The 27,006-nt window shown below is 32.0% G+C and overlaps 2 protein-coding genes across 2 annotated transcripts; both read right to left on the reverse strand.

Moving 5' to 3' along the window:
- Window positions 1-1,519: 1,519 nt before the first annotated feature.
- Window positions 1,520-3,079, reverse strand: LOC139497617 (meiosis-specific nuclear structural protein 1-like). Its single transcript, XM_071285849.1, has one exon. It carries the CDS (start codon window positions 3,077-3,079, stop codon window positions 1,520-1,522), a length of 1,560 nt encoding a protein of 519 aa, XP_071141950.1.
- A 9,664-nt stretch (window positions 3,080-12,743) lies between these two features.
- On the reverse strand, window positions 12,744-26,239 carry LOC139499634 (low-density lipoprotein receptor-related protein 8-like). The gene is made up of 5 exons (XM_071288383.1): window positions 26,140-26,239; window positions 21,394-21,565; window positions 15,710-15,925; window positions 14,156-14,271; window positions 12,744-13,232 (listed from the first exon to the last, which is right to left on the reverse strand). Exons 1-5 carry the CDS (start codon window positions 26,201-26,203, stop codon window positions 12,961-12,963), a joined length of 840 nt encoding a protein of 279 aa, XP_071144484.1. The 5' UTR covers window positions 26,204-26,239; the 3' UTR covers window positions 12,744-12,960.
- Between the last annotated feature and the right edge of the window lie 767 nt (window positions 26,240-27,006).

A 27,006-nucleotide genomic window follows, 5' to 3' on the forward strand; every position in this document is an offset into this window, starting at 1 on the left:
TTAAAAAAGTCAATTTCCTGTTTGGACAGATCATTCAATGTCCAGAAAACATCAATGAATTCAAAATCTAACACTGTAGAGTTTTGTACCTTGAAGAAACCCATATCTGCCCATGTATTACCCCATGAATTCATGAAGCGGAAGCATTCGCTGTTGAAGCTAGTAAGAACAACTGCATGTCCAGTTAATGGTGCCCTAGGATCTCTTTTGCCTAAATCAATTTCAGCTTTTGTAAGGATACTAGTTGGGTTTCTTTCAAAAAACTCGGAAAACTGATCCCATTCGGGATTGGTAAGAAAGAATGTTGCAACGACAGGGCGTTTTGCAGCAATAGCTTTCATTGCATCTTTTGCATTTACAGGCTTGCAATGCAACCGATATTCAGGAGTAATTCCTTCAAGAACCATAAGCATATTAGCACCTTCCTCTTCGTCCTTTATGTCCTCTCCGTCCTTTGTGTTCTCTCCTTCCTTTATGTCCTCTCCGTCCTTCATGTCCTCTCCATCCTTTTTGTCCTCTCCGTCCTTTATGTCCTCTCCGTCCTTTATGTCCTTTCCGTCTTTTTTGTCCTTTGTGTGCAGTTTGATAATTTTTTTTCGCAGTTCGTCAAAATCCGGATAACCACCATCTCGACCAAGGATGCGCTTCATCGATAAATGAAGAACTGCTGCGGAGGCGTTTGCGTAACAAGTGGGACCTTCTTGCTCTTCTGCTTTAAATTGATTTGTGCTCTGATTGATATAGATATCAAGGGAGACAGACACCAACAAATCTGAAAGTGAATCTTGACAACAAACAACATTTCTTGCTAAATTGCATGCCTCATGTATGTGGTCAGGATGGTTGATCTGTAAAAATAACTTCGTTTCGTTATTGCTTATATCAATATCCCATCCTCTTTTGATGAAAATTGTGCGTGGAAGTAACTGTGACGGTATGGTTGAACTTAATTTAAATAAGAATTTTGCTCCGTCGTCCCATTCTTCTTTTTCAACACTGTATAACTTTCGTGGTTCAACATTAGAATATCCAGAGATAAAACAACCGACAACGATAACATTGAGATTCTTCAATCTTTCAGAAACCATATGAAGATCTCCTGAATCTGTAGGAAGCCCATCAGAAAGGATAAATAAAACCTTTGTATGTTCTGAAAACTCATCTTTCAAAAATATTGGCAATGTTATATTGAGTGCCTCGAACAAAGGTGTTCTACCATAAATAAAAGGACTGATGACTTTCATAATTTCATCGGTTTTCCTCTCAGCTGACATGTGTTCATCTCGGCAATCATGAACAATATCCGATGCTGTCATAACTGAAAATACAGAGCCTACATTTTTCATCATTGTTTCATCAAAATATTCGGTAAAATGTCTACTTTGTACCACTTCTTTATATTGTACCTTTGCTTTTTCAAAAACCATTGAAATATTTTTTACTACTTCATCTATGTTAACCAATACTCTACTGGCAATTCTACAATTAAACATTTGAAAACTATTGACCAATTTTCCTATTATGTTCTCACCCCCCTGTCTCTGCATGCTGGTGGTAAACACTTTTGAATAAACACATTTAAGAATTCTTCGTCTGTTTTAAGTTTATCCAAAATGTAGACAGCCAAAGAATAACAGACAACGCTCTGTATCTCATATTTTGGTGCCCATATTCGTGTTGCTTGTGCACCATTCTTTTCAACAAGTGTGTAGAACTCTTCCAATACGTCGTCATAAGACGTTTCGCTGCCCATATATTTACATATGATATGAGACAAAGTGTTCGGTTCAGATTTTATGCCATCGTGCACAAACATTTTGTTATACTTCCTCTCTACTAGAGGATATACATGATATTTTTGTCTTCGTTTCATTCCAATGTCTAAAATCTTTTTCCATTGCATATCCATGTCTGCATTCTTTCCCCATTGCTTTTCCATGTATATAGTATTTTCCAGTTCTAATTCTTTGTCAAAATACTTTCCACATTGCATTCCCGTTTCTCGATTAATTTCCCGTAGCATATCTATGTCTGAAATCATTCCCCATTGCATTCTCATGTGCAATATATTTGCACGTTCCATTTCTACTTCTAAAGTCGTATCACGTGCCATTTCTATATCTACAGTCTTTTCACGTTCAATTTCTATGCCAAAAGTATTTTCCCATTGCAGTTTCATGTTAACACACTTTTCCTGCTGGATTTTCTTGTTTAAAATCTCTGTCCATTGCGGTTCCATGTCTGACAAATCTCTCGGTTGCATTTCCATGTTATTTTCCCATTGCATTTCCATGTTATTGTTCCATTGCATTTCCATGGTATTTTCCCATTGCTTTATCATGTATTTCAACTTTTCCTCTTCCATTTCTATGTATATTCTCTTTTTGCTTTGCACATATTGCATACGTTCCATATTAAAATCTAAAACCTTTTCTAATTGCATTTCCATATATAAAATGTTTTCCTCTTGTTCTTCCATTTTTATACTCTTCAAACATTTTTCCCATTGCATTTCAATGTTTGGACACTTTTCCCGTTTCATTTTCCTGTATAAATTCTGTTTTTTCTCATGGTTCTGTTCAGATTTCTTTACCAATGCAATGTATAAACTGTTGTACCGTTTCATTTCAACGTCTAAAGTCTTCTCCCATATAAATAGATTCTTTTCCCGTTGCAATTCCATGTATAAACTCATTTCTCGTTGTATTTCCGTGTCTAAACTCTTTAAACTCTTGTCCTCTTTTATTTTTATGTATAAATTCATTTCCTGATCTTTTTCCATGTCTAACTTCTCTTTTCGTTGCATATCCATGTATGCATTCTTTTCTCGGTGCATTTTATCGTATCTATGTTGTACTTCCTTAACTGTTTCGATGACGTCGAAGAAAGGTCTTTTTCCGTTTGCTCCAACACCAACAGAGAAAATATAATTGTCATTCGAAACGTCATGTTTTATTAAATTGTCAATTACATCAAATATTGAACGCGCCCATTCACCACCTTTTTCGTTTATTTTACCACCTGCATTTATTTGCATTGAACCAGACACATCAAGGAGAACACCAGTCAAGGTTGCCATGCTGATTTGATCTACAAAACGTATAAGATTGGATTGCATGAATATAAACATATTTATGATAAACACATATAAATGTGAAACTACATACAGGCAAGTATCAAGACATTCAAACTCAGAGATACATGTATATAGGTAGGAGTATAACGCAAGTGTATTATAAGCTGTATCTCTTAGAAGTTAGTAGCAGATAAGTATTGAAAATATGCAGCACATGCCTATATTTTGACCTTAAAAATTAGAGGTGCATATGAGCTTTCTAGTCATAAGATATATATTTTTTTTCGAAATTTCATAGTAAAAGTTGTACAGTTTTGGTCGTAAAAAGAGTTCCTACGGAAAGTTGTATTGTCTATATCTACAGAAATTATATTTTAAAAGCGTACAAGAGTGAGATTTACATAGGATGAAAATGTAAAAATCAATTTCTAAAAACTACAAGAAGCGCAGATAACATCTGGCATATGTTTAACTATATGAGAAGTGAAAAGTCATTTTACAAGCTGCCTGAAGCTTCTAGGGATTTTAAGCACTATCCCGAGAAAAGGACAGCACAAACGATCCATAACTGTATTGAAACATACTCTCGAGCGGAATTGTTGAATGGTATCACTGCAAGGGAATATTAGGTTATCAACATGCATTTCTGTGATGTTACAAAACTGCTATCCTGGTTTTAAACTATTTTACCAAGCGTTCAATACACAACAACAACAACAAAATGTTGATGACACCCATATTTTATTTTGAAAATTTGAAAGAACATTCTCTAGAAGTCTTTTAAAAAAGTTAAAGAAATATATATTGAAGAACATTTAGACACTTAATTAAAATGTGAACTGTTTTCTTTAATTTCTAATTTCGTATCAACAATGATCAAATATACTTACTGCAAAAGAAATGTTGCTTATCTATCAGGTTTGGCTCGACTAAACTTTTTTTTTTTAAATCCAGGTGCATAGGAGAACAATTTCACGCCTTTATAGTCCTAATCTACCCACAAATCTAAAAATAACCTTTTTATCTCAACAATTTTAGTCTTCCTTGATATCAAAGTGAAAATAAATAGTTTAGTGGCTAAACAAATAGTTTTTATCAATTTCGATATGGTAAGAGGGTACTGTAAATAAACTGAACATAGATACCAGGACTAAATTTTATATATACGCCAGAACTTGTTAATATCAAATTGCTGCTTAGGATATTAAAGCGCAGCCCAAAACCCCTATTACTGAAAAACAAAGGGTTCGTTGATGGTAAACGTATGCAGAATGTAAAAATAAATTGTAGAGAATTTGAGAGATATGCTGTTGTGAGGTATTTCAACAATTTACAACGATAACTCATGCTGGAGCCGGAAATCTGATATTGCAATGTTTTATTCGAAAATAATTGCAAATAAATAGATATACAAAGATTGTAAAGGTCGACACGTTTATTTTCAAGATCTGAACACCTATATGCCACTCTGAATCAAACAAATAATGCAGTCAAAAAAGAAAGGAAAAACTCAATTTTATTATTCATTATTCATTTGTTGCATAAAAGATTGCGATATTTATTTTGTATACTAAAATATTTACACTACGACTTCAAATTTCTTCAATTAATTGAGGGAAAACTGCCAAATCGGTAGTATACTTATTTAGAATCAATTTTACTTATACTTTTATTATGGATACATTGTCACAAAAACTAATGGCTTACGATAATTTGCTTCAACGTTAATAATACAAATAAGGTTATGTGAAAATACATTTTTGAGTAGAGAGTATTGGAAAGTTAAGTGTCAAATGGCACTGAGGTAAAAGGTAAACGTAAACTGTGAAAAATATCGTTAAGCAAAGCAGTGTTGCATTCAAAATTTGGGGGCCTCGGTGGCCAAGTGGTCTCAAAAGTTACCTCTGTAATCACTAGCCAGTCAACACTGAGGTTGTAAATTTGAACCCTACTCGTGTGGGTGTACTCGACGCCTATCTTTTTTGATAATAATTGTCAGTTTCCTATCAAAAGTCAGGTGATTTTCTTCGGGCACTCCGACGTCCTTCACCGATACAAACTGGTCGTAATGACACAGCCTTAAAGGGGGGCTTAAAAGTTGTGTTAAAATCAATAATTAAATCATTAACTATATGAAGTGCAAAATGGCGTCTACAATAAAAACAAAACATTTTCAGTACGCATCGTAAATTAAAAAATATAAGTAGATAACATAAGAGAATTTGTTTATTAAATTATTGAGGGAAGTATTGAATCATTATACTATGCAACATGTGTTTATTGCATCACATACATTCAAATTTGGCCGAATTTTTGCATTTTATCTCATTATTCATATATATCCATATCAAATCTTCACATGACATCAATGTCATATGTATATATTCATCCTTATTGATTACTCTGTAATCACCGTATTTATGTTCGTACCTCTTGTGTACATTATTTAATATTTTGACAAGATAATTAAATATACAAATAAAGAAAAATTACGATATTTTCTTTGCTACAAATTAGACCACTATACTTAAAATATTAGTTGGTCACTTGCAGTCTTAGAAATACATGTTATTTTGAGTATTAGGATATTTTCAGAGAAACTGCTTCAATTTTCAAGTTTTCATAAATATAGATATGTTACATCGAAGCAGTATTAATTTAGTAACTTTTCATCGACTCGTATCAAAAGGATTTCTCTGTCTAGTTCCATGCTCTCTGCATGTAAAGTTTGCTTAGGCATCAATGTACTCGACAACGCATATCAACTTACTAAAAGCTTGATACCTGTTTTTCTTATATTTGTATATGTATTACTACTATTATATATATATATTTTTTAAATATTTTCTGTAATATAAACATAAAGGAAATGTGGTATGATGGCCAATGAGATACACATTAACTAGGGTTTAAATGGAACGAATGCAAGCAATTTTTTTTTCCAAACAGTATATTCCTTTTTTAAATACAACAAGGGATGTGTAAAAGGTTCCAATGTCAAATATAGGGTAGCAGATAACCCGTTTCTACTGCATCACGTACATTTTAGTGTGACCGATTTATCAAAGGTTATCTAGTGATTATATCAAATGTAAACATGTCATCAAGGACAACTTGTACGTGTTGTATACTTCCTTGATGCTATCTCATGTTAATTTACTAGGAACAGTGTATTTATTAAATTTTAGTACTTCAGTGGATTTTGAATGACGAGATTCATTAAATAAACAGATCAAAATCATGGTCATTTTTATCAATGTGCTATTAATTATAATCAATACACCTACAAAACTAATGAATAAAAGTAATAAATAGAATGATTTCATGCAGTAATCGATGGACATTCGTGCTCTATATCTTAACAGCAATCATAAATTTGTAATTTTCGAAATGACATTTAGTGATAGTACAACATGTACAATGGGCTAAAAGGATGTTACTCTTAATTCTAATATGACGTGCTTCTTTCGCTTTGTAAACAACACTGTGTGAAAAATCTCGATATATCTATACTTAGCGCAGACTCAGAGATATACATAAAAATGGATGTTACAATATACCTCCCACGTAAATCCACATGTATTTGAACCTACTTTGCAAACGCTTTGCCAATTTTATTGTATTAGAAATTGTAATAAAACAAAAGACAAAAGAACTTTTATTCTTATTTGAATGCATAATAAAAAAAAATATATTGCAACTAGTTTTGTTTATTTCCTAAATATAGTAACACAGCTATATTTTGTGCAACGTCAATTTCATCATGGTACACTTTCTCTACAATTGGGGGTTCATTAAGGGATGAACATAAGCTTGATACTTATGTTACGATTTAAAAGCTATCAATATAATAATTTAAGTTGCAGTATAAAAACAATATTTAGTCAATGTCACAAAAATATAAACTTTTTTGTAACAATCGAAGTTCGTATAATATTGTATTAAAATGGAATTATGAGGTAGGTTTTATTTTGTTTTCCCATTTGATTTCAGCGAGTCAACATGGCAGCTCCTTCGTTACGAAATGTCAATTTTGGATTTGATAGTAGTTTACGAGAAAACATGTAAATTAAAAATCGGAAATATTGGGTTTGAGAATTAAACATATTTTTTCTAGCGGTTATCAACGAAATAATCAATGTAAGCTAAAGATTTATGAGAATATTTGAGCTTTATCTAACCAGGAGTAAAAAAGAACAGCTACACACAGGGCATAGCCACCCTTGCTTCAGTATTTGAATGAACTTATTTGTCCTATTAGAATCGAAATAATTCATGGAAGCCATAGATTTGTTGGAAATTTACACATGGCCTGGGCCGTGATATTCGTTAATTCTATCCCTAACTAACGCTCAGGATAAAATTCGAATATCACGGCCCTGGCTATGTGTAAATATCCAACAAATCTATGGCTTCCATGTATTATTTCTTAATTTAATAATATACAGTTTGTTTAATCACGTTGTAAGTGTACAGATGATACGGATTGTATTTGAATTGCCAAATAATATCAGGGACGTCGGTGGCCGAGTGGTCTAAGTAGTTACTACTGTAATCACTAGCTAGACAACACTGAGGTTGTGAGTTTGATCCCACTCGTGGGTTGCACTCGACTCAATTTTAATTGACAAGAACTGTCAGTTTTCCTATCGGATGTTGGTTTTCTCCGGGTACACCGTCTTTTTTTGTTAAATCTGGCCGACAAAAATTAGCCCAAAAGCGCTGCTTAAAATTGGAGTGCGTTTAAACACACAAAATGCAAAAAAATTAACACTAATTCATGAATGCACTTATGAATTCACAGCTAATATAAGCCGATAATATATTCACTGCACAATTGCAATTCATTGTCAAAATTATGTTTTCTGTTCGATTTTATTTATCAGATTCTAAGTAATGTAAAAAACAACTTTGTCTTTATAAATAATTTTCTAAGCGAGCGTCACTGATTTTGGTTAGACGAAGTGTGCATTATTCCATTTTTATCCTAGTATCTCTGATGAAAGATGAACAACGTGTCATTAATGAAACATAAGGAAATGTGGTATGAATTCTATGGATGTATGCAGGCATACGTCAATCATATGACTTACTTTTTAGGCTCGAGCAACTTTTGTATTGATAATTGATTTTTACTCAATGAAAAGATTTAACTATTAAAACTTCAAAAGTGAGTCAACTTTAATATTCATTTCGCAGAGTTTTGATATAAGATACCAATGAACGTACAGAATTGGTGTGTATATTAAGTCGTGGGTGTCGGCATTAACAGTTATTTTATTTGTTTTACTTTCTAGACATGTGTCAAATCCTCGATGGTTTGTGCTTGCTTGACTTACAATGTAAAAAAAAAATATCAGACATTGGCGATAGTGAGTGAATTATTATTGATTATATTAATAACATAATGACTAAAAGAAACGGGCATGATTGCAAATTAAACATCGATCAAGGTTTTAGCCCATGTTCGTTCTAAATCTGGTAGATTTAATATTTCACCTGGTTAGCACATACATGTATATTACGGATTACAAATTATGTCCTATTCTCTACTGATTTGAATTAGTAGATTCAATGACTGGTGATGCAGGCATAGCGGAAGATGCTTACCTTGAAGATGAAGTCTCCCGCTTTTTGAAATTCCCTATTTTTTTTATTTTTTTTTTAATATTTTTGTATTATAATTAAACTTCTATTGTCTCTAATTTATCAACCGCAACATTATTGCCAAGCGACATTACATTTAAATACGTTGTTTATTTCTTTAATTACAATAGGACATATCATTGAAACTTAATCCATCAGTGTCCTATCAAAGTCTCAGTTCCTTTTCCTTGATTGGCTTGAGAGCTTTAGACCATCTTTGGTTCACAGTCGTGTTTGGAAGAAAAGACAAGATCAAATATATTTGGGTCAGTAACGACAATAGCTTTTCAAAATACAAATTAATTCAATAAGACTATTTGAATTTTCATGTGAAAGATTGGTCTATAACATCCTACTGTCTTCGTACTCAACCTGTTAAAATTTGAATGAATTTCTTTATATAACATTGCATCCTTTTATCAATTAATGTGTTCATCAAATACATAAATAAAAGCAATTATAGTAGTGTATCGCTTTTTAATAGTCATAATTCGATTTAACTTAAACAAATTTGGGTCACAAACATGAACCTTTATATTACACTCATTGTGTTCTTTAAAATGTCGTTTGTGTTTTTATTTATGTTGATCCTGTTGTTTCATTTGAAAGGTTTCTCCAGTTGACATCACATATGGTAAAACAATATGACATCTAATATTGTATTAAAAATCCCTTTAACCTAAAATATTAAATGGTCAATGGATTAAAACTTTTATGATAATATTGCGTATAGATGTTTTTTGTATTTTATTTACGAATTCATATGCATCGCACAGTATAATATCCTCATGCTTGACAACATAAAAAAAGATAATTTTTCGATATAACGTGACATAGGTATTTAACAAAATTCATAATTTATTTTATCACATATCATCAATTTTGGGGTTTTTGTATGATGAGCATAATTGTTTGATCATCGATTCCGATGTGAAGGTAAATTTCTTATGTTGTTTTTTTTAAACAGCTTTCGTTAACTGAGAGGGTGTATTTGTAGTTTGTTATTAGTCTTATTCTGATCAGTCTTATCCTGTCCAGTGTTAGGTGTTTTCATACCACCACATTATGTTCTTTCCCACGTCAGGAGCCAGTAACTGCTTGTCGTTGATTGCTTTCTATCATATATTATGTTTAATCATACCCTAGGTTGTTTCCTTTCAACTTACATTTGTTTGATATCACGACACTTTAAAACATACTGCTATAATGAAGGCTGAGGGGTTTTTTTTCTCTTTTTGTTAAAGGTTATATGAAGTTAAATAGATGCTTACATTTACAATTATAATCCTGGTACCTATTTACGTCAGTTGTTAATAGTTGTCTCATTGTCAAATATACAACTTATTGTGTTGTTAATTGTTTTAATATGCAATACTGTAAGAAGCACTTAGTTATGCTTTTAAACTACTCAATCTATTGCAACAAGTGTATACACGATTAATTGATCAGGTTGAGTGGGCATAACATACCAAAATTAATTTTTCAATGTTTTCAACTTCCACAGTACATAGTAAATAGGCATCCTGTACACAAAATAAAATAGAAATTACAACAGATTTACAAACAGTTAGTTAATGCACTTGTAAACACAAAAGTGTACCAATTCATTCAAAGCATTTCATTTTCATTTACAGTTTCTAAATAAAGTGCAGTTTATAGTTTTTAATTTTTCTTATATTGTGTTTTTTGTACTTCTGTTTGTCTGTTGGATCTGCATGTCCTCAGCAGCATAATTCCCGGTTTCGATAAGTCATTTTACTCAGTCTATAATTACATATGTTGTTTGTCTTTTGATTGTTTTTGTTTTTGTCATGGCATTATCATTATGTTTTCAGATATTCATTTGTATCTTTCAACTCTCTCCTGAAATAAACCAATGAACGTTGTATCTACATACACAATTGTGGCATTAAAGTTGCAGACAAAAAGGTTATGAATAGTGAAACTGACCTTAAACACTCAACTTGCAAGCTTTGCATTTGTTTACCAGTTGTATTGTAGAATTGTAAGTCAATCATGGAGGGATGTTTTTTTATATATTTTTTTGACATCAACATGATCAATTTTCATGTTTTCCGATTCTTTTGAACATCGTTTTCTCTTAATGATCTTAATATATTTTTCTTCGATGCATGTATTGTTACGATATGGTATCCTTTAATTTACTTGGTTTTGTTACTTACAATACAGGGTGTTGAACATTTTACCACATACATGTATATATGATTAGATAGATATAAGAAGATGTGCTATGAGTACCAATGAGACAACTCTCCATCCACGTCACAATTAGTAAAAAATAAACCAATAAAAGTCAAAGTACAGTCTTCAACATGGAGCTTTGCCCTAAAAAACGAGATAATGTATTTTTCATATCTTTTTTGTATAAATGAGATGTTTCGATGTTTACACATAACATCTCAGTCGTATATTTTTTTGGAATCGTTAAAAAAAATGAAAAATATGAACATCTACACATTACGTTATAGAAAAATATATATGTTGGAAATAAAATAAATGTTTGTCTATCGACACGATCTTTAATGCAATAAAACCTGTTGAATATGTGAACTTGAATATTGTAATTTGATTGATTTGATTGATTGATTTGAGAATTATCTGTATAAGCCAAATACAAATTCCAGCATGACGTTTCGGATTTCGATATTGCAAACATATGACATAAGACATAACATATTATATTAAAATACTCGACATATTAACAACTCTTCATGTTGATTTGTTTTCTTCTTAAAAGTCGAAAAGGTTTTGAAAATAATGATGAATTATCATGCAAGTTGTTTGCCCTGCTGTCTCATTAACGTTTTTATGTCTACCCCATACGTGTATATTGCTTTCCTTGCAGATACAAAATACAATCGGCTATCCTGAAAAAAAAACTTAATAAAAGGTATAAGACAAACATGACAAAACATGATAACACACTTTCTGTTCTACGTCCAGATTTTGATTTATTCCAAATAGTTTAAATAAAATCCTTAACAGCAATTTAATCAAGTCAGTATTTTCAAAAACATAATCTTGGTTATCGATGATCAAATGTAACATGTGTAAACATATAAGCAGTTCTTTCTTTTTTGATCGTTTTATCCTTATACCATTTATACGTTACATAGAAATAAATCGATTAATGAGTTGCATTTTATTTTTGTTGTATAATTTCTTGTCATCTTTATAATAATAATAACATGAATGATCATAATGATAATTATAATTCTTTCTTTAAAGAGAGTAATTCACTTAGCTATATCACTAACCTTTTCTGAGGCCCTCATGAAATGCTATGAAATATACATGATATAAAAAAACAAACAATGGTCATACATATATATAGGAAAATTAGGTAGTAAACTGTTATGAAATACATAATTTTCAAAAAAGGTATAATACTATTGACTTCAACATTTAATTGGAAATAAAAGCATTTTATCGAAAACTAACAGCTCATATAAACATATAGAAAGGCAATATAGCACATTAACATTAATCACTGAAGTAAGCAAAGCAGTGTACATGTGCTGTTAAGCATTTGAACATATTTTAGAGATGGTTATTATTTCACCAAGTTACTAGCATAACATGTTATATTGACATCATTCCATTAAAGTATTGATAAACATAAAAAATAAATGTAAATAGAACAACGCATACCTCAATGGGTAATTATAAGATTTAGTTTCTACGTTTGTTTGAATAACTTAACATATGTTAGATATTATAATTCAAGTAGATGTTGATAACACAATTGTGTGAAAACTCATAAAAGATACCATATTTCAAATTTGGTACGCAAGACACACATTTATTGTTACTCTAAGTAGTACCAGAATCACAATAAGTTGATCATATAAAAGTTAGATAACATAAATTTAAAGATGTTTATATTTCATTTGTGTTTTTGTGATTGTTTGAAAGATGTATTTGTTCGCACCCGTTTTATATCAATAACCTGAGTTTCAGTGGTTGTCATTTGTTGATGTGGTTCATAAGTATTTCTCGGTTGTTTTTTTGTTTGTTTGTTTATATATTAGACCATTGGTTTTCGTGTTTGAATGGTTTTACACTAATCAGTTATGGGGCCCTTTATAGATTGCTGTCCATGTCAGCCAAGGCCCATGTTGAAGACCGTACTTTTGCCTTTAACTTTTGTTTCACAAATTGTGACTTGGATGTAGTGTTAACTCATTAACACTCATACCACATCTTCTGATCCATCTTTACGCATTTATGTAGGTATTCTTACCTTTGTGTTCGTAAATCAAAAGAGCAATCACAGATCTTGTATTGCTATAGACAACAGCTGGTGTTTGCCCTAAGGATTTATCTATTTTCTTAATTGTGTAACTGCTGGTGTAGAATATGAAATCCCGATTGACAGCAATGTTCCAGAAAACAGATCGTACTATTGTTTTAACATCAGACCCATTGTACCATGAAGATTTCAAATAATTACTGTTTTCCATCCAATAAAGGCGCTTATGCGTTACATCTGAATAATAGCCTGATAATAATCACTCGTGTAAAATGTAGTCAGTTAAAACTGTCAATTCCGGTTTTTCCATAAAAAAAAATGTCTGTATTACCTGCAATAAGTGTTTGCATTTCTGTTTCTTGAATGTGTTGGTATGATAAACTTAAACTAATCCCATTCAATAGTGTGGACTCGCATTGTATATATTCATTGAATAACATAATACACTTGTCTTTTAAACACACCAGTTCTTACTCCGTTTCTAGAGTTTGCAATTCCTTCAAATATCGGATACACTCTTCTGTTATTTTCACCAATTTATAAGAAGATTCAAGCATCATAGAATTATTGTTTCCGTACGATTGTATGCATTTGAATATTTTTTTTACATAATTCTAATGTTATTTTTTTATATAAAATAGCCATATCATCCCAACAAACAATTTGTGGTGCAATGTAAAGCATTGTGTTTAGTGGTGGATACACTTCGAATAAATTGATAACTATGTTATCAACGACGATAGTTCGGAGCAATTTGCAAACAGCCACGCTTTTAACATGTAACTGTTTTACTTAATTACAAGGTTAATTGTTTTGAAAATTAAATTAAAATAATTTGTTTTACATAAACTCGTTTGAATAACAATGTTGTCATGATTAACATATAGCTATTTCTCATTTTGATTATACAAACAAAAATGATTAATTTTTTAATACTAAAATTACAACCATAAATGTCGGGTCCTCAGTGCCCATCAATTTCGTTTATTTGGCGTTTTTACCTATGAAATTTGGCATCACTTATGAATATTATGTACTGAAATGGTCCATCCAGTGTCATATTCCGGTCCATGTGGTTTTGGTCTTTGGTATGTCTAGAGTATATACCAAAGAAATACTTAAAAATATTCATGTTTAACTAGTCTATATATTGAACATACCTAATCCTATTCCGTACACGTTAGCTGCATTGGTAATTAGTACTCTATGTTCCTTTCCGTTAACTGTCATTCTATGTATTTGGCCGTTATTTTTTTCTTGACCGTAGAATATCAATCTATAAATAGATAACTTATCAAATGAAAGATAACTTTAAAAATAAAAAAATAAACTTTCTAGATATCCCATCACAAAATGAATGGTCAAGACAGAACATATCAATACAAAAATGTAAAGATACGTTAGTAGCTATTTGACTAAAAATTCATCTTAAGCATTGTTAACTTATCATTTAAAAACAACTTTTAAGTATCTTCAGAAAGGTTCTTCCTTTTTTATATATTTAAAACTAATCTAGCAGCATTGACTTTGCTTTACAAAGATTTTGTCAATTTCATGCGAGTTCAATCCTTTCAAACAAAAAATCCAACTCTTTTCGTTAATTGCAAATCGGATGTAAAGAGTATACATCTTTCTATAAATGAAACAAAAAACGAATACAATTACCTTGAAAACAACAAAAGCGAAATAGATGTGCAAGTTTTAAATAAATTTGTATGTTGATTATATATCCAATACACAGAACAATTACCCAACTTTATATCGTGCAAAAAGATAATGGTTAATGTACGAGTGAAAATGGAGGCATTCGTACTATTGACATTAGATAAGTGAAGTATGTTTATTATTGAACCGATATATCTAAAATTAAAAAACAAAACATATCAAATACATATTTTAATCAATTATCGAATCCAAATATATTTGTATAACACGGGACATACTTTTATAAGAACTAACCAGCAGATCTAGACTTCTGAATAAAAAATACAGTTGATTCTTGAAGGTTTATTCGATTGCTTATTGTAGTTATTATAAATAGCATAGTTGCATAAAAAGTGGTATTGGCAAAAGAACAAATAAAACTTTGTAATCCCAAATGTAAACACCTACCCCTATGGTTTGGAATATGCAAATATAGATACATGTAAAAAGTTCTTTGTTTGATTTGACGATAATGAAAGCCGTATGATTTGTAATTAATCTTTTTGCGAAATTGAGTATTGATAAGCTCTATTTCTTTCTAAAACACATTGGCTAAACTTTTTGCCTAAATGTAATTCTTTTTCAAAGCTCTATATCCATATTCTATAAAATGTATTGCGATCCTTGTATGTGGTCACTGTTGTTTAAATTAAAATCTATTTAGACAAATTAAGTCACAATTATGAGTGTCTGCATACGAATACACAACGATTTATGCACCAGAGCTTGTTGAATTTGTATTTGTCTCATATTTTGTCATCAAATTCTTATTTCTATAATTTTAGTGCAATTTCATGGAATTATGTATAAGGCAATTATGGACCTTTATCTAACTTAATTCTATCTCAAATGTACATTTTTACAATGACGTTTTCACTAAGTTAACATTTTATTTAAAATAAAATAGGCATAATGCAAGAATTTTTCTAGAACTAAAACACATGCATTCTGCAATCAGATTTAAAAAAAGATATTGAAAACACAAAGTTACAAATTCCAACGTTACCAACCTATCATCTATGTCTATTGTAATGACAGAAGGGTGTGTTTCATTACGAATATTTGTTAATTCTGATCCATCTGCTTTGCATCTCATTATCTTTCCAGTATCAACCTCAGCCCAGTACAGATGAGCATTCAATGAGTCATATGCTACACCGATGATTTTACTGTTTGATACGACAACAGTAGCAAATGTTACTGATGCATTACTTGGGTATGAAAACCTGCAAAAGACAAACTACTTTAATATATATGTGCACATATAAGTACTACCATGCATGTTAAATAGTCAATTCAATTTTCATCAGTCTACAGCTTCATCATGTCATTTCAATGAAAACTTAATTTTGTATCATTTTGTTGTAAAATAATATTCGCACGGTTCAGTTATCATTTAATTACGACAAATTGGTAAGGTATATATAATTGTTTACACTTGAACAAGGTTACACCAAAAAATTCCAAAATATATCTGCTTTTACTCTTACGTTAAACTCGCTAATCAAATAGAGGAAGCAGAAGCGGGAATACTATGAGTCAAACTAATTACATCAGGCAAAGCTCCTTTGCAAACAACAACGAAAAACCGCGAAAAAATGTAAAGGTTATGCTAAAACTCAGTAAAGACCCGTCTGAAATATATTTAATTGATTAATTAAACAACACTTACCGTTATCCTTATGATATGTTTCGTTAAATAAATTTCTAAATATGCAGCGGAAACCTACCCACAGGAACTTACTTTAATAGATGAAATGTAAATGGCAATAACTGTCATTTCCTATATTTAGATATTTCATTTTAACACGGGAAACTCCAAAAAAAGGATAATTTTTCAGATGGTGATGTTCCTTTTAAACCATCTTACCGTGTTTATATTTCACATCTCGTTCGCTATCCACGTGTTTGGTGTGACGTTTTAGATATTAATAGAACGTAAGCCGATTATTACTGGTAAATTATTAATAGTTATCAAAAGTACCAGGATTATAATTCAGTACGCCAGACGCGCGTTTCGTCTACACAAGACTCATCAGTGACGCTCATGTCAAAATATTTATAAAGCCAAACAAGTACAAAGTTGTTAGGGATTTCGTTGCCAACAATTTCTAAAAACTTATACTATAAATTCTTCCATAGATATAACGATTTAGTTTTCAAGGTTTGTTGTAACACATTCTCGGTTTTATGTAGATGTTGATTACCATGCCCCAAAATTTAGAAAAGATAAAAGAAAACTTATCGATGATTTAGATAAACTTAATCTAAAATGTTACCAATTCAATACTGTAATTAGATGATTAGATCTTTTAATATTGTGTGTATTAGTATTAATTTTTGTATTTTTATTTGTATCCATCTGATGAGTTAAGCCTTTTTCAACTGATCTTTATAGTTCGTTCTCATGTTGTATTGATATACCACTGTCGCAGGTTAGGGACAGATTGGGATCCCGATAATATGTTTAGCTCAACCACATTCTTTAAGTGTGTGCCTATCCCAAGTCAGGCGACTGTTATTCATTGGTTGTCGTTTGTTGCTGTGTTACTAATTTGTTTTTCGTTAATGAGATTGAACATGAATTAGGCCGTTTTTTTCTCGTTTGAATTGAATTACATTTGTGATTTTGGAGTCTTTTATAGCTGACTAAGCGGTTGAAGACCTTATGATGACCAACAACTGTTAATTTCTGTGTTATTTTGTCTCTTGTGGAGATTTGTGTCATTGGTAGTCCAGTCGCTTTGTGCAGATTTTTGACAAAATTGCTCAGATTATGGTTTAAGCATGAAACTTGGCATAGTAGTAGTATATGTCATGAACAACATTTTAAGCTATGGACCCACTCTAAAAGTCTAAATTGGCTGGTGGGATGGCCATTTTTAAAATTGCGGACGTTTGATTTCTATAAATTAATCTACAAAAAGCATGAAAATTATATTAGAGAAGATATTGACACGAAACCTGGTAAATAGAATAACAGTGCTGTCTGCAATTGCCTTGTTGAACAATTTTTTTTTAAAATGTTACCCATATTAAATGGAGGCCATCTTGAAAAATTTTGAAACTTTTAAGTCAAAATAGGTAGAGCTCTAAAGTAATATTTCTATAAAAATAAATATGCATTATATGTACATTGTTGAAAATAAACAAATGTGTTTGTATGAGTTATAAAAACAGGACAAAAAGCGAGACCCTCCTTCTCCGATTTTTTTCTCCTGTTTTGTAGCAGGTACTTACTACCGCTTGTTCAACATAGAATAACAGGAAAATTTTACAAAATACAAAGTACAAATAAAGCAAAAAAATATTTGTCTACCTGTCATTTATTCATTTATAATAGTTGGCTGATTACATGATAATTCGTTTTGTTGATATTGTTCATTTCACTTTCAAAAACCTTGATTGCAGACATAATGAGTTCTATATCATACAAGTAAAGTTAAAAGAAATCAACTGCTCAAATGATCACAATTGACCTTAAAAATATCCCACGATAAATGAAATGTGCATGGTTTTTTTTTAAACCGCACAATAGCTGTCTCTGTCTATCATATTCTATCACACTGTCATCCATATTTACATAAAGTAGTACAACTTAATATTGCCTTTACATATTTGCATTTCCTTGGTAACCGTACGTGTTCACTTTGACTAATTAGATAAGCGCTTGCTGCAGGAAGGTTCCTATATAGTCATATGGTATATTCATCACAGATGACAAGGACTGTCATCTGAGGACTTCGGATATTGATTTTTTGGTAGGCATCTTGAATGATGGCCATTTTGAAAACATGACTTTCCAATATATCATTATTCGCTATTTTTTTTATTAATTCATTATTTGTATTTTTACTTTTTTTTTGCTAATTTATATTGGATATCCGCAAAGTAGTCAGATATGCACACATTTACGAAATAAAGATATCAGTATCAGAATTTGTGTTACTCACTCGTTTGCCTAAGTAGAAATTATATATGTATGATACAATTTATGACCGAAAGGTGTTGTTGGAAAGGATCAAAATTGTAGATTTCGAAAACACTGGAGCAAGATATCAGAAGAACGTAGTTGACGAATAGACTGGAAGAAATGTGTGAAATGACAAGAGAGGGCATGTGAGGGTTTGCAAGGCCAAGCAGATACAAACAGAACAGACATAGACATTTGAGCTGGCAATCACTCCTTTGAGACAAGCATACGGAGATGTTGTTTTTCTTTTCGCTCAATTTGGAACAGTCGAATGAAGGCTACGGAACTGCATAAGCACTCCAGAATCACACGGCAAAATGGTACTAACCCTGTCAAACAAATTTTCAGATCTCAAAATATTTCTTCAGCAAAAGTGAAAACATACATCTAATGTTGAACATAAGTTGCCAATTGAAAGAAAACAATAAGCAATCAGATACTGTAACGTGGTACTGGATCAACAAAAGCAATGACTACAGCATGTACAGTGTATTTTTTCTGTGGTGATGTAAATGAATATCTCTATGATGTATCGACATTTTTATACAGGGCATGACTGTGCACCTGCACTACAACATGTACAAGACAATGTTCTCTTAGCCAAAGTAAGTGCTGGAGAAGTCAAAACACTAGTATCGTGCTTAATGAGTGATAAAACTTGACAATATAGAAAATAGGCAGGATAAAAGATACAGAGAGAAAGCAATGAATCTTTTATCCCTGGCGTTGTGCTTTCCAAAATAATAAAATGCATTGACGGCACACGGTCTGGAAGAGATACCGATATTGTACCAATCTCCAAGCTTGCAGGTCACGCAAAATTGTACAGTAAACGCCTTGGACAAGTTGGAGTTATAATGGAAGGAAGTATTGCTACAACTTATCTAACAAAATTGGAATGTAGCTGCAAGCATACAAGCAAGTTAAATTAGTTCTCTTGATCTTCAACAAAGGTATTCGTGAAGCTCTGAAACAGACCTCATAATAAAAGGGTGAAAATTAAGGAATTGGCATAGCCATAGCAGGCCAAATATATATGCTTGATACTAAGAATAGCTTAACAGGGACACTCAGTAATAGCTGTTAACATGAATCAGTTCAACAGACAGAATTTTCCTTAGTAAGAATGATACAGGATGGCCAAACATCGAGACAGTCCAGCATTATCGTTAATTGGCATAAAACACTTTTCAGCTATAATAGTTAAATTGTGCAACTCGTCGTCGAAAGGATACAACTGCAACTTATCAGCCCTTAGATAGATAGTAACCTGTTTCAATGTTTGTGGAACTGTTTCATTTTGAAAGCCTACATTGAATGTCCCTGTAAACCTTTTTATAGTAGCAGGCTTACTCTTTAAACCATTCTAGTTACTTCGACTATGCTGAGAACTTCACCATCTTGACTATAAGACAAGGCCTGTTTCAGAACTTTTCCAACATATTCGTTGAAAATCGGGAGAAAGACGCACACTTTCATGTGTGCTTGTTTATCATCTATGGCAGCTAGTATTAAATTTTTCAGAAGTTTTGTATTAATTATTCCTTCCATGACAACTCATATTTACTACGAACGTTTACTGTACAATTTACCGATATCAGCAATTTAAAATATTAAAACAGTATCTGTTCCAGACTATGAGCCGTCACTGTTTTCTATCATTTTGTGGCCGCCCTAGCCGCCTTTTTGGTTTTCTGAATTCAGTCCATAGCTATAAAAGATAGTTATGACCTCAACTAACACTCTGCAAAGGTTGATGCTTTTACCACAATCTGAACAATTGTTTCACAAATCGACCTGACTATGGCATTCATACCACATCTTATTTTTATAGATACACAGAACAGCCTAGAGAGCATAAGATCAAGCAGCATAAACCCCAAAAATAACTAGGATCAATTCATATGATGCGGTAAGCAGTTCTACATGTGGCAATCCTTGTTTATCTTGGAAGAACAAATCCGGTAATGAGGCCAATTTATTGATTTCACTATCGATGAAAACATGACGAGACTGTGGTACAATTTTGAAGCATATCCCTGGGGACACAGTTTTTCCTCAGCAATTGATGACCACATTCAACAGTTATCGTGTGTTACAAAATATGCTAAATTTTTGCTGGTGAACAAGAGGCGGATCCAGAAAGTTTTTACCAGATGCACGTTACCACTTCTGGTGTAAGCAAAAATGTTGTCATCATCTACAAACATTTTTCACCGAAAATGAACACGTTTTGAGGCATTTAAATGAAATCGCCATACTTTGTGAGCATATATACAAAAAAAAAGTTATCACATTTTATAATTAAATTTCACTACGTTTCATTGGCAGGTATTGTTGCATAATTATGTAATCTGACAGTGTGGTCAATCAAGTCAAGTTGCTTCGTATATAATCAAAGCATGTAATATGAAACTTAACCGACATTTCAGCATTTGGTTTGTACAAGTCATGCAAATATGTTAGACCATATCAATGATGTGATTGATCAAACTTAAATGACCGAAGAAAGAGTTGGTAAGAAAGTATTATTTTAAATGATGATGTTTAAAGTAGACCGAGCTTCGAAACAATAATGATGGTAGAACAAAATCTTTTAAAAACACGTACAACTGGTTTGTTTATTATCTCTTTTTGAAGACCTTACGTATTATCTGCACCTTCTTGCGTGTTTCTGTTTTTGGGTGTTAAAATAGATTTCATTATATTTGATGTACATACCTTAATATGTCCCCTTTCTCATATCTTGGAACATACAGGTATTTATCTTTATAATCGTAAGCCAACGATTCCACCGTGTAATTAATGTCGGCAAGTTTCTTAACTGTCCCGGTTTGCAAATCTATCTCTTTCAACGAATGTGGCGATGAAAATATCAGCTTTTCGTCAATACCTGTGAACAATATCACAGATATATACACAAAACAATGAAAAACTCATGGAAAAAAAAAACATTTTTAATAATATGAGCCTTGATAACCGACCAGATGAATTAAAGTCATGTGTTTGAAAACGTAACTAGCGAGAAAAAAGAAAAATAGCTCATGCTAAAGCTTGTCTAATTGGCAATTATAATTTCAACAATTTACCACTTATCAACATTTGAAATAAGTAATTGAGAAGGTATGTGTATCTTTAAATCTTTAAAGAGGGGCGCAAAGGGGTGCAAGGAAGAACGCGAAATAAAATTGCCATTTCCCGATAAACGAGCAATTAAAAATGTTTTGCACGTTGATCTTTGTGCCGATTTCACGAAACACGGTGAATAACGAACCATTTTCACGGCTGCACGTGAAATAAAAATGACATAACACGTTGCACGAAAATAACCCTTTACCACCCTCTTAAAGCTTGTTTGCCGGTTATATCATTCCATCGTAACGTATGTTCGTTTCAAGAGATGTATTTATGTCTTTGAACACAATTTCATGTACACATGTCCCTACAAAGCTTAAAAAAGGACAACACATTGGTGCATAATGTACTATATACAAAATCATATATAACTGAAAGGCAGACATTTAATTATGCTTAATGATACCATAGAAAATATTACATGCATTTAATGCGGAGTTCCTACCGTGCCAACTGTTGATCCCGTTTGAGATCAAACAGCGCTTACACACAAAAGGTAATAAAGTCGGATTACTATCCTCAATGATCTGGAATGTCCTATTATTGTCTGAACGCTGTAGTATACGCTCGTAACAGATTCCTACGGATCGGAGAGGTCGGACAAGCACCCCCGATAGTTAGGTGCGCCCCTTTAAAGTTCAGGAAAATCATCCGATTTTATCTAGTCTGATTATAATCGTGATTATGTCGTGACATATTCTGCTGTATCGGAATAAAATTTTAACAATCTTCTGTGTTTTTCTGGACGGTGTCCTGTGGAATGGACATGATCTGGGGAGATTTTTTGCCGATTGAGTTCAGAGTGCACCCTGAATGCGAACCGTCTTTGACTAAACCGTTCCGGAACAATCCCGTTATTTATGCAAAATTCGGCATTATTAACTTCGTCAGAGTCCCGACAATTACAAAACACGATACGACTGAGTTCAGACAAAGACGTTTGCAATGCGGTCCACCAGACTGTGATAGGATTGCGTTCCAACAGTACCTGATCATCCCAAATATGGCGACAGTTTTCTAACGGATATCTTTCGTCAGCGTCTGGTCACTGTCTGGTCACTGTCTGGTCACTGTTTGTTTGATGTCTGTCGGCTTCGGATCATCTTTAGTTCGGATTGAAACGGCTGAATTTGAACGATTCCTGAACAATATCTGATTGTTGTCGTGATTAAATAAATGTTCTCACAAGTTTTGATTTCCAGCCACGATTAACAAAATCTTGATCAGACTTTTAACTTTATTATCTAGAAAGCTCCTAACAAGGACGGCAGTAAATCGTGAATGAGTGACCCCAGCTTAAGATTCTATCGATTGAGTCGGATCGACTACTCTATCTGCACCCAACCTCGACAAAATCTAATTAAAAAAAGTTAAACCAAAAAAACTCAAAAACAAATTGATAAAGGGGAAGTCGATAACAACTGACGAAATCAAATGCTTTAATCATAAAAAAAGAGGAAAATAGATGCAATGTTCCGAGCAATAATAGGTTAACGGATTAATGATATGGAGCTTGCAAAAAAAAAACTTAAAACGCATTTTCCAATGATAGCGAAAACACTGTGGTAACATTATATTATCAAGATACTGCATGCAAATATTTATGGAAAACTGCCAAAAAGTTTTGTTGAAAATTGAAAAAATGAAACTATCTCTTTTTAGATAAGGCTTTTTCATATCAGTCAAAGTTGAAGTAACATTTATCATTATCAAATAATCCGACATGTTCCTCAAAAATACGTTTGATAGTTTTGATATGATTTTGAACAAAACCTGTTACCTTTTAGATATTTCTGAGTTTTTGAGTTTGTTTTTATCGCCTTTTGTTGGGTTTTTCCCTGAAAATAAGTTATATCTTTTGTGTATTAGGTTTAGAATTTTTATGAAAGTTAACAAAATCCTTTGGAAAAGTTCTTTTTTGTTAGTCTTGTGAAAAGTAAAATAATAAAAATACTGAACTCCGAGGAAAACTCAAAACGTAAAGTCCCTAATCAAATGGAAAAATCAAAAGCTCAAACACATAAAACGAATGGATAACAACTGTCATATTCCTGACTTGTTACAGACATTTTCTTATGTAGATATTTATGGATTGAACCTGGTTTTATAGCTAACTAAACATCTCACTTGTATGACAGTCGCATTTAATTCCATTGTATTGACAACGTTGCGTGAACAAAACAAACAGACATAATGGGTGAAAATGTCAAAAATATAGTTACAGCAGTCACCGTTGTGTTATAATCTTAGGCTGTGTTCACACCAAACGCCGTGTACAGTTAACATGTTTACAGTTAGTTTAATGTAATATACACTGGTTTCACATTAAATTTGTACAAATCTAAACACCTTGTTTAATTACCTGTACATAAGATGTGTTCACACTTGAAAATTATATGTCATTTAAATGTTCATTGCGTAGAGCCGAATGCAAAGTTTTCGGACAACTTTGCTAGCAGTAAGGGAACGACCATTTGACTTCCAAAAGGGGGGATAGAAATATTCCGATCCCCAATTGGATAAAGAAAACTCTGGTCATACAGTGGATAAAAAAATATTCTTACTCAAAAGTTTCCCCATAAATTATTGTGTTAAATATTGAAAAAAAAAATGATCACCAACATCGAAAAAAAAACCGGAATAAAACGTTCGCGCGAAATAGAAAGCATAAGCTGCAGCAGCGTTCTTCCAGACGAAAAAAGAATGATATATTAGGGATCACTTCATTTTTATCTTCTCTGTTTGTTTCAAATGCTTTTTCTTCTCCAAGGAGTATTTGGCAAAAAGACAGGGTAGGTAAGCTTTAGGTAACTTTACGGATCTGGGATAATAGGCAAACATCTCATTTACCTCACACTTTTTTTAGTAATGCATTTATGCCTGAATCGTTGTTTAAGTAATGACCAGTGACGAATGTGTCTGTGTACGTCAAGTCGAATGAATTAGGCAGTAACTATTTAATTTTTTTTTTTTGGAGGGGGCGGGGTTTGGTCTATGGATTTTTTGAAGGACAAATTTTGGTGACAAGTCGAAATCAATTTTAGCATTATATATAGTGGCAGCTGAGGTTGAAACAAACAATTTTTTTTTCACGGTCAAAAACATTTGTTTCTCTCCAACAAGTGTTGACTATCGACTATTAGACAAACATGATTTAAGTTTTAGCAATTGGAACGCAATTGTGTTTAGTTTACGTGTGAGTTAAACTCACCCAACACCGCATTTAGGTCAATGTGAACACGGCCTTAAACAGTATGAAAAAAATTTATGTAACAAAGAAGCACAAAAAGGCAGATATCAAATTTAACAACCTTATTCGTTGCCTTTTTATTATACAATGATATTTATCTATGTTAAATTCACCCATAAAGGATTGGACGATTTTAAGTATTAGGACCAAATCCTTATTCTGACATGCACATGGTTAGATTAAGATTAATGTGACGTAGAATCGCGCGGTTGACGTACATCAGATGTTCAACATGTAAAAAGTAAAATCGCATATATACTGAAATTCCGAGGATAATTCAAAACAGAAAGTCCCTATTCAAATGGCAAAATATTATCTAAATGTCACACAGAGGATTTAGAAAAATTTTGCCGTTCAAAGTATGAACATAATATAGTCTATACTTCTTTAAGGCATGTCCTCGATAACGTTTACTACTACCATTTCATAAACATTAGAAAGGATAATGACAATGAATGAGTTTGAGTTGAAAAATGTACCGTGCTTCAAAAGAATAGAAATGCAGAAATATTATCTTTTTTAGAAACATTGGTAAATTTATTTGTTGAATTGTCATATTTGGAATATATCTTCTACCTGCTTTAATATTTTTTGCTTTCCGATTTCGTTGTTTATCAACGCGACATGGCATTAGTCAACACAAACAAATATTATATAAACTAGTCAATTAGATGACACAAACATACCACACCCATTTGATATAAAAATAAAATACACTGCACTCTTATTGTTTATAACCAAGCCAATCAAATAAAACTTTACTCTCATCTTTGTATATGATCTCTCAGTCCAGAGCATTTAATTCAGCATCTGTCATCTGTTACAGCATATTATATTTTGTGTTTTGTTATTATGTTCTCCTTTAATCAAAATGCTTGTGTTTTTTAATTGAATATTTGGTATTTATTTGCTTTTTATAGTTCGCTATGGAGTATGGGTACTGCCCATTGATGTAAGATACACAACAACCTTCGTCATTTGGTGTCCAATACTTTTCCCATTGGCAATCATAGCACATTTCATTTTTTTTTTATTTTGCTTGATACTTACCACAACAATTATATCATCAAAGTCATACTTACATAAGATACCGGACAAAGTTGTAACAATGGATAACATCCATATCCAGGTGTTATTTTTCTGCATTTTGTTGTCAAGAGATCGGAAACAATGCGAAGAACGTCTGCCTTTAAATATATGAGCATTAAATATAAATCGTCATAAATATATTTTTTAAAATACTACATAAGGACTTTTTTCAAAATACATATCCGTAAATTTTTTAGAATTATATATTTCAACACACTGTTTATATGACATCAAACACAAGAAATCAGTGAGAACTATAAGCAAATTATTTTGTTATCCAATTACATAAAATTTGCTTTGAACTTTAAAACACAACGGTTTTATGCACGATAAGTTAACAATAGTTATAACACTAGTTATAAAATGCAAGAAAAATTAGTCTATATCATAACCGATAAGAACTATGGATAAAGATTGCAACGGTATTTCAAATATATATATATGTTGAAAGTGTTATTTTGTAGTAATTATGCATATATCACCCATTTTAATTCATGTCTAGGTCATATGCTACAGGGGACCACTTATCGAATAATAACTTAACACTTACTCACGTGGAAATGTGAGAACAAATCGTTGAGACGCAAACTCTCTCAGGTCCATATTTGAATATGTAATCAATTCTTTGTCGCAGAAAATTTACTGCTTTACCGAACTTTATATGAAACATTAAATGTAGGGTTTATTTTTTTTAATCTCAAATTTTCCGTACACCCTATAATGAATTTTCAATTCCTTAATGGAAAGTTCAGTTGTCAGTGTTTGATGAAAGTTTAAATGATTTACGAGTCAAAACATCCATTATAAACATGGTTCAGATCTATTTCGATACAATTAAATTATACTTAAATCGGCCGAAT

Source organism: Mytilus edulis, chromosome 12 (genome assembly GCF_963676685.1).
Source record: "Mytilus edulis chromosome 12, xbMytEdul2.2, whole genome shotgun sequence".
NCBI classification, from domain to species: domain Eukaryota; kingdom Metazoa; phylum Mollusca; class Bivalvia; order Mytilida; family Mytilidae; genus Mytilus; species Mytilus edulis.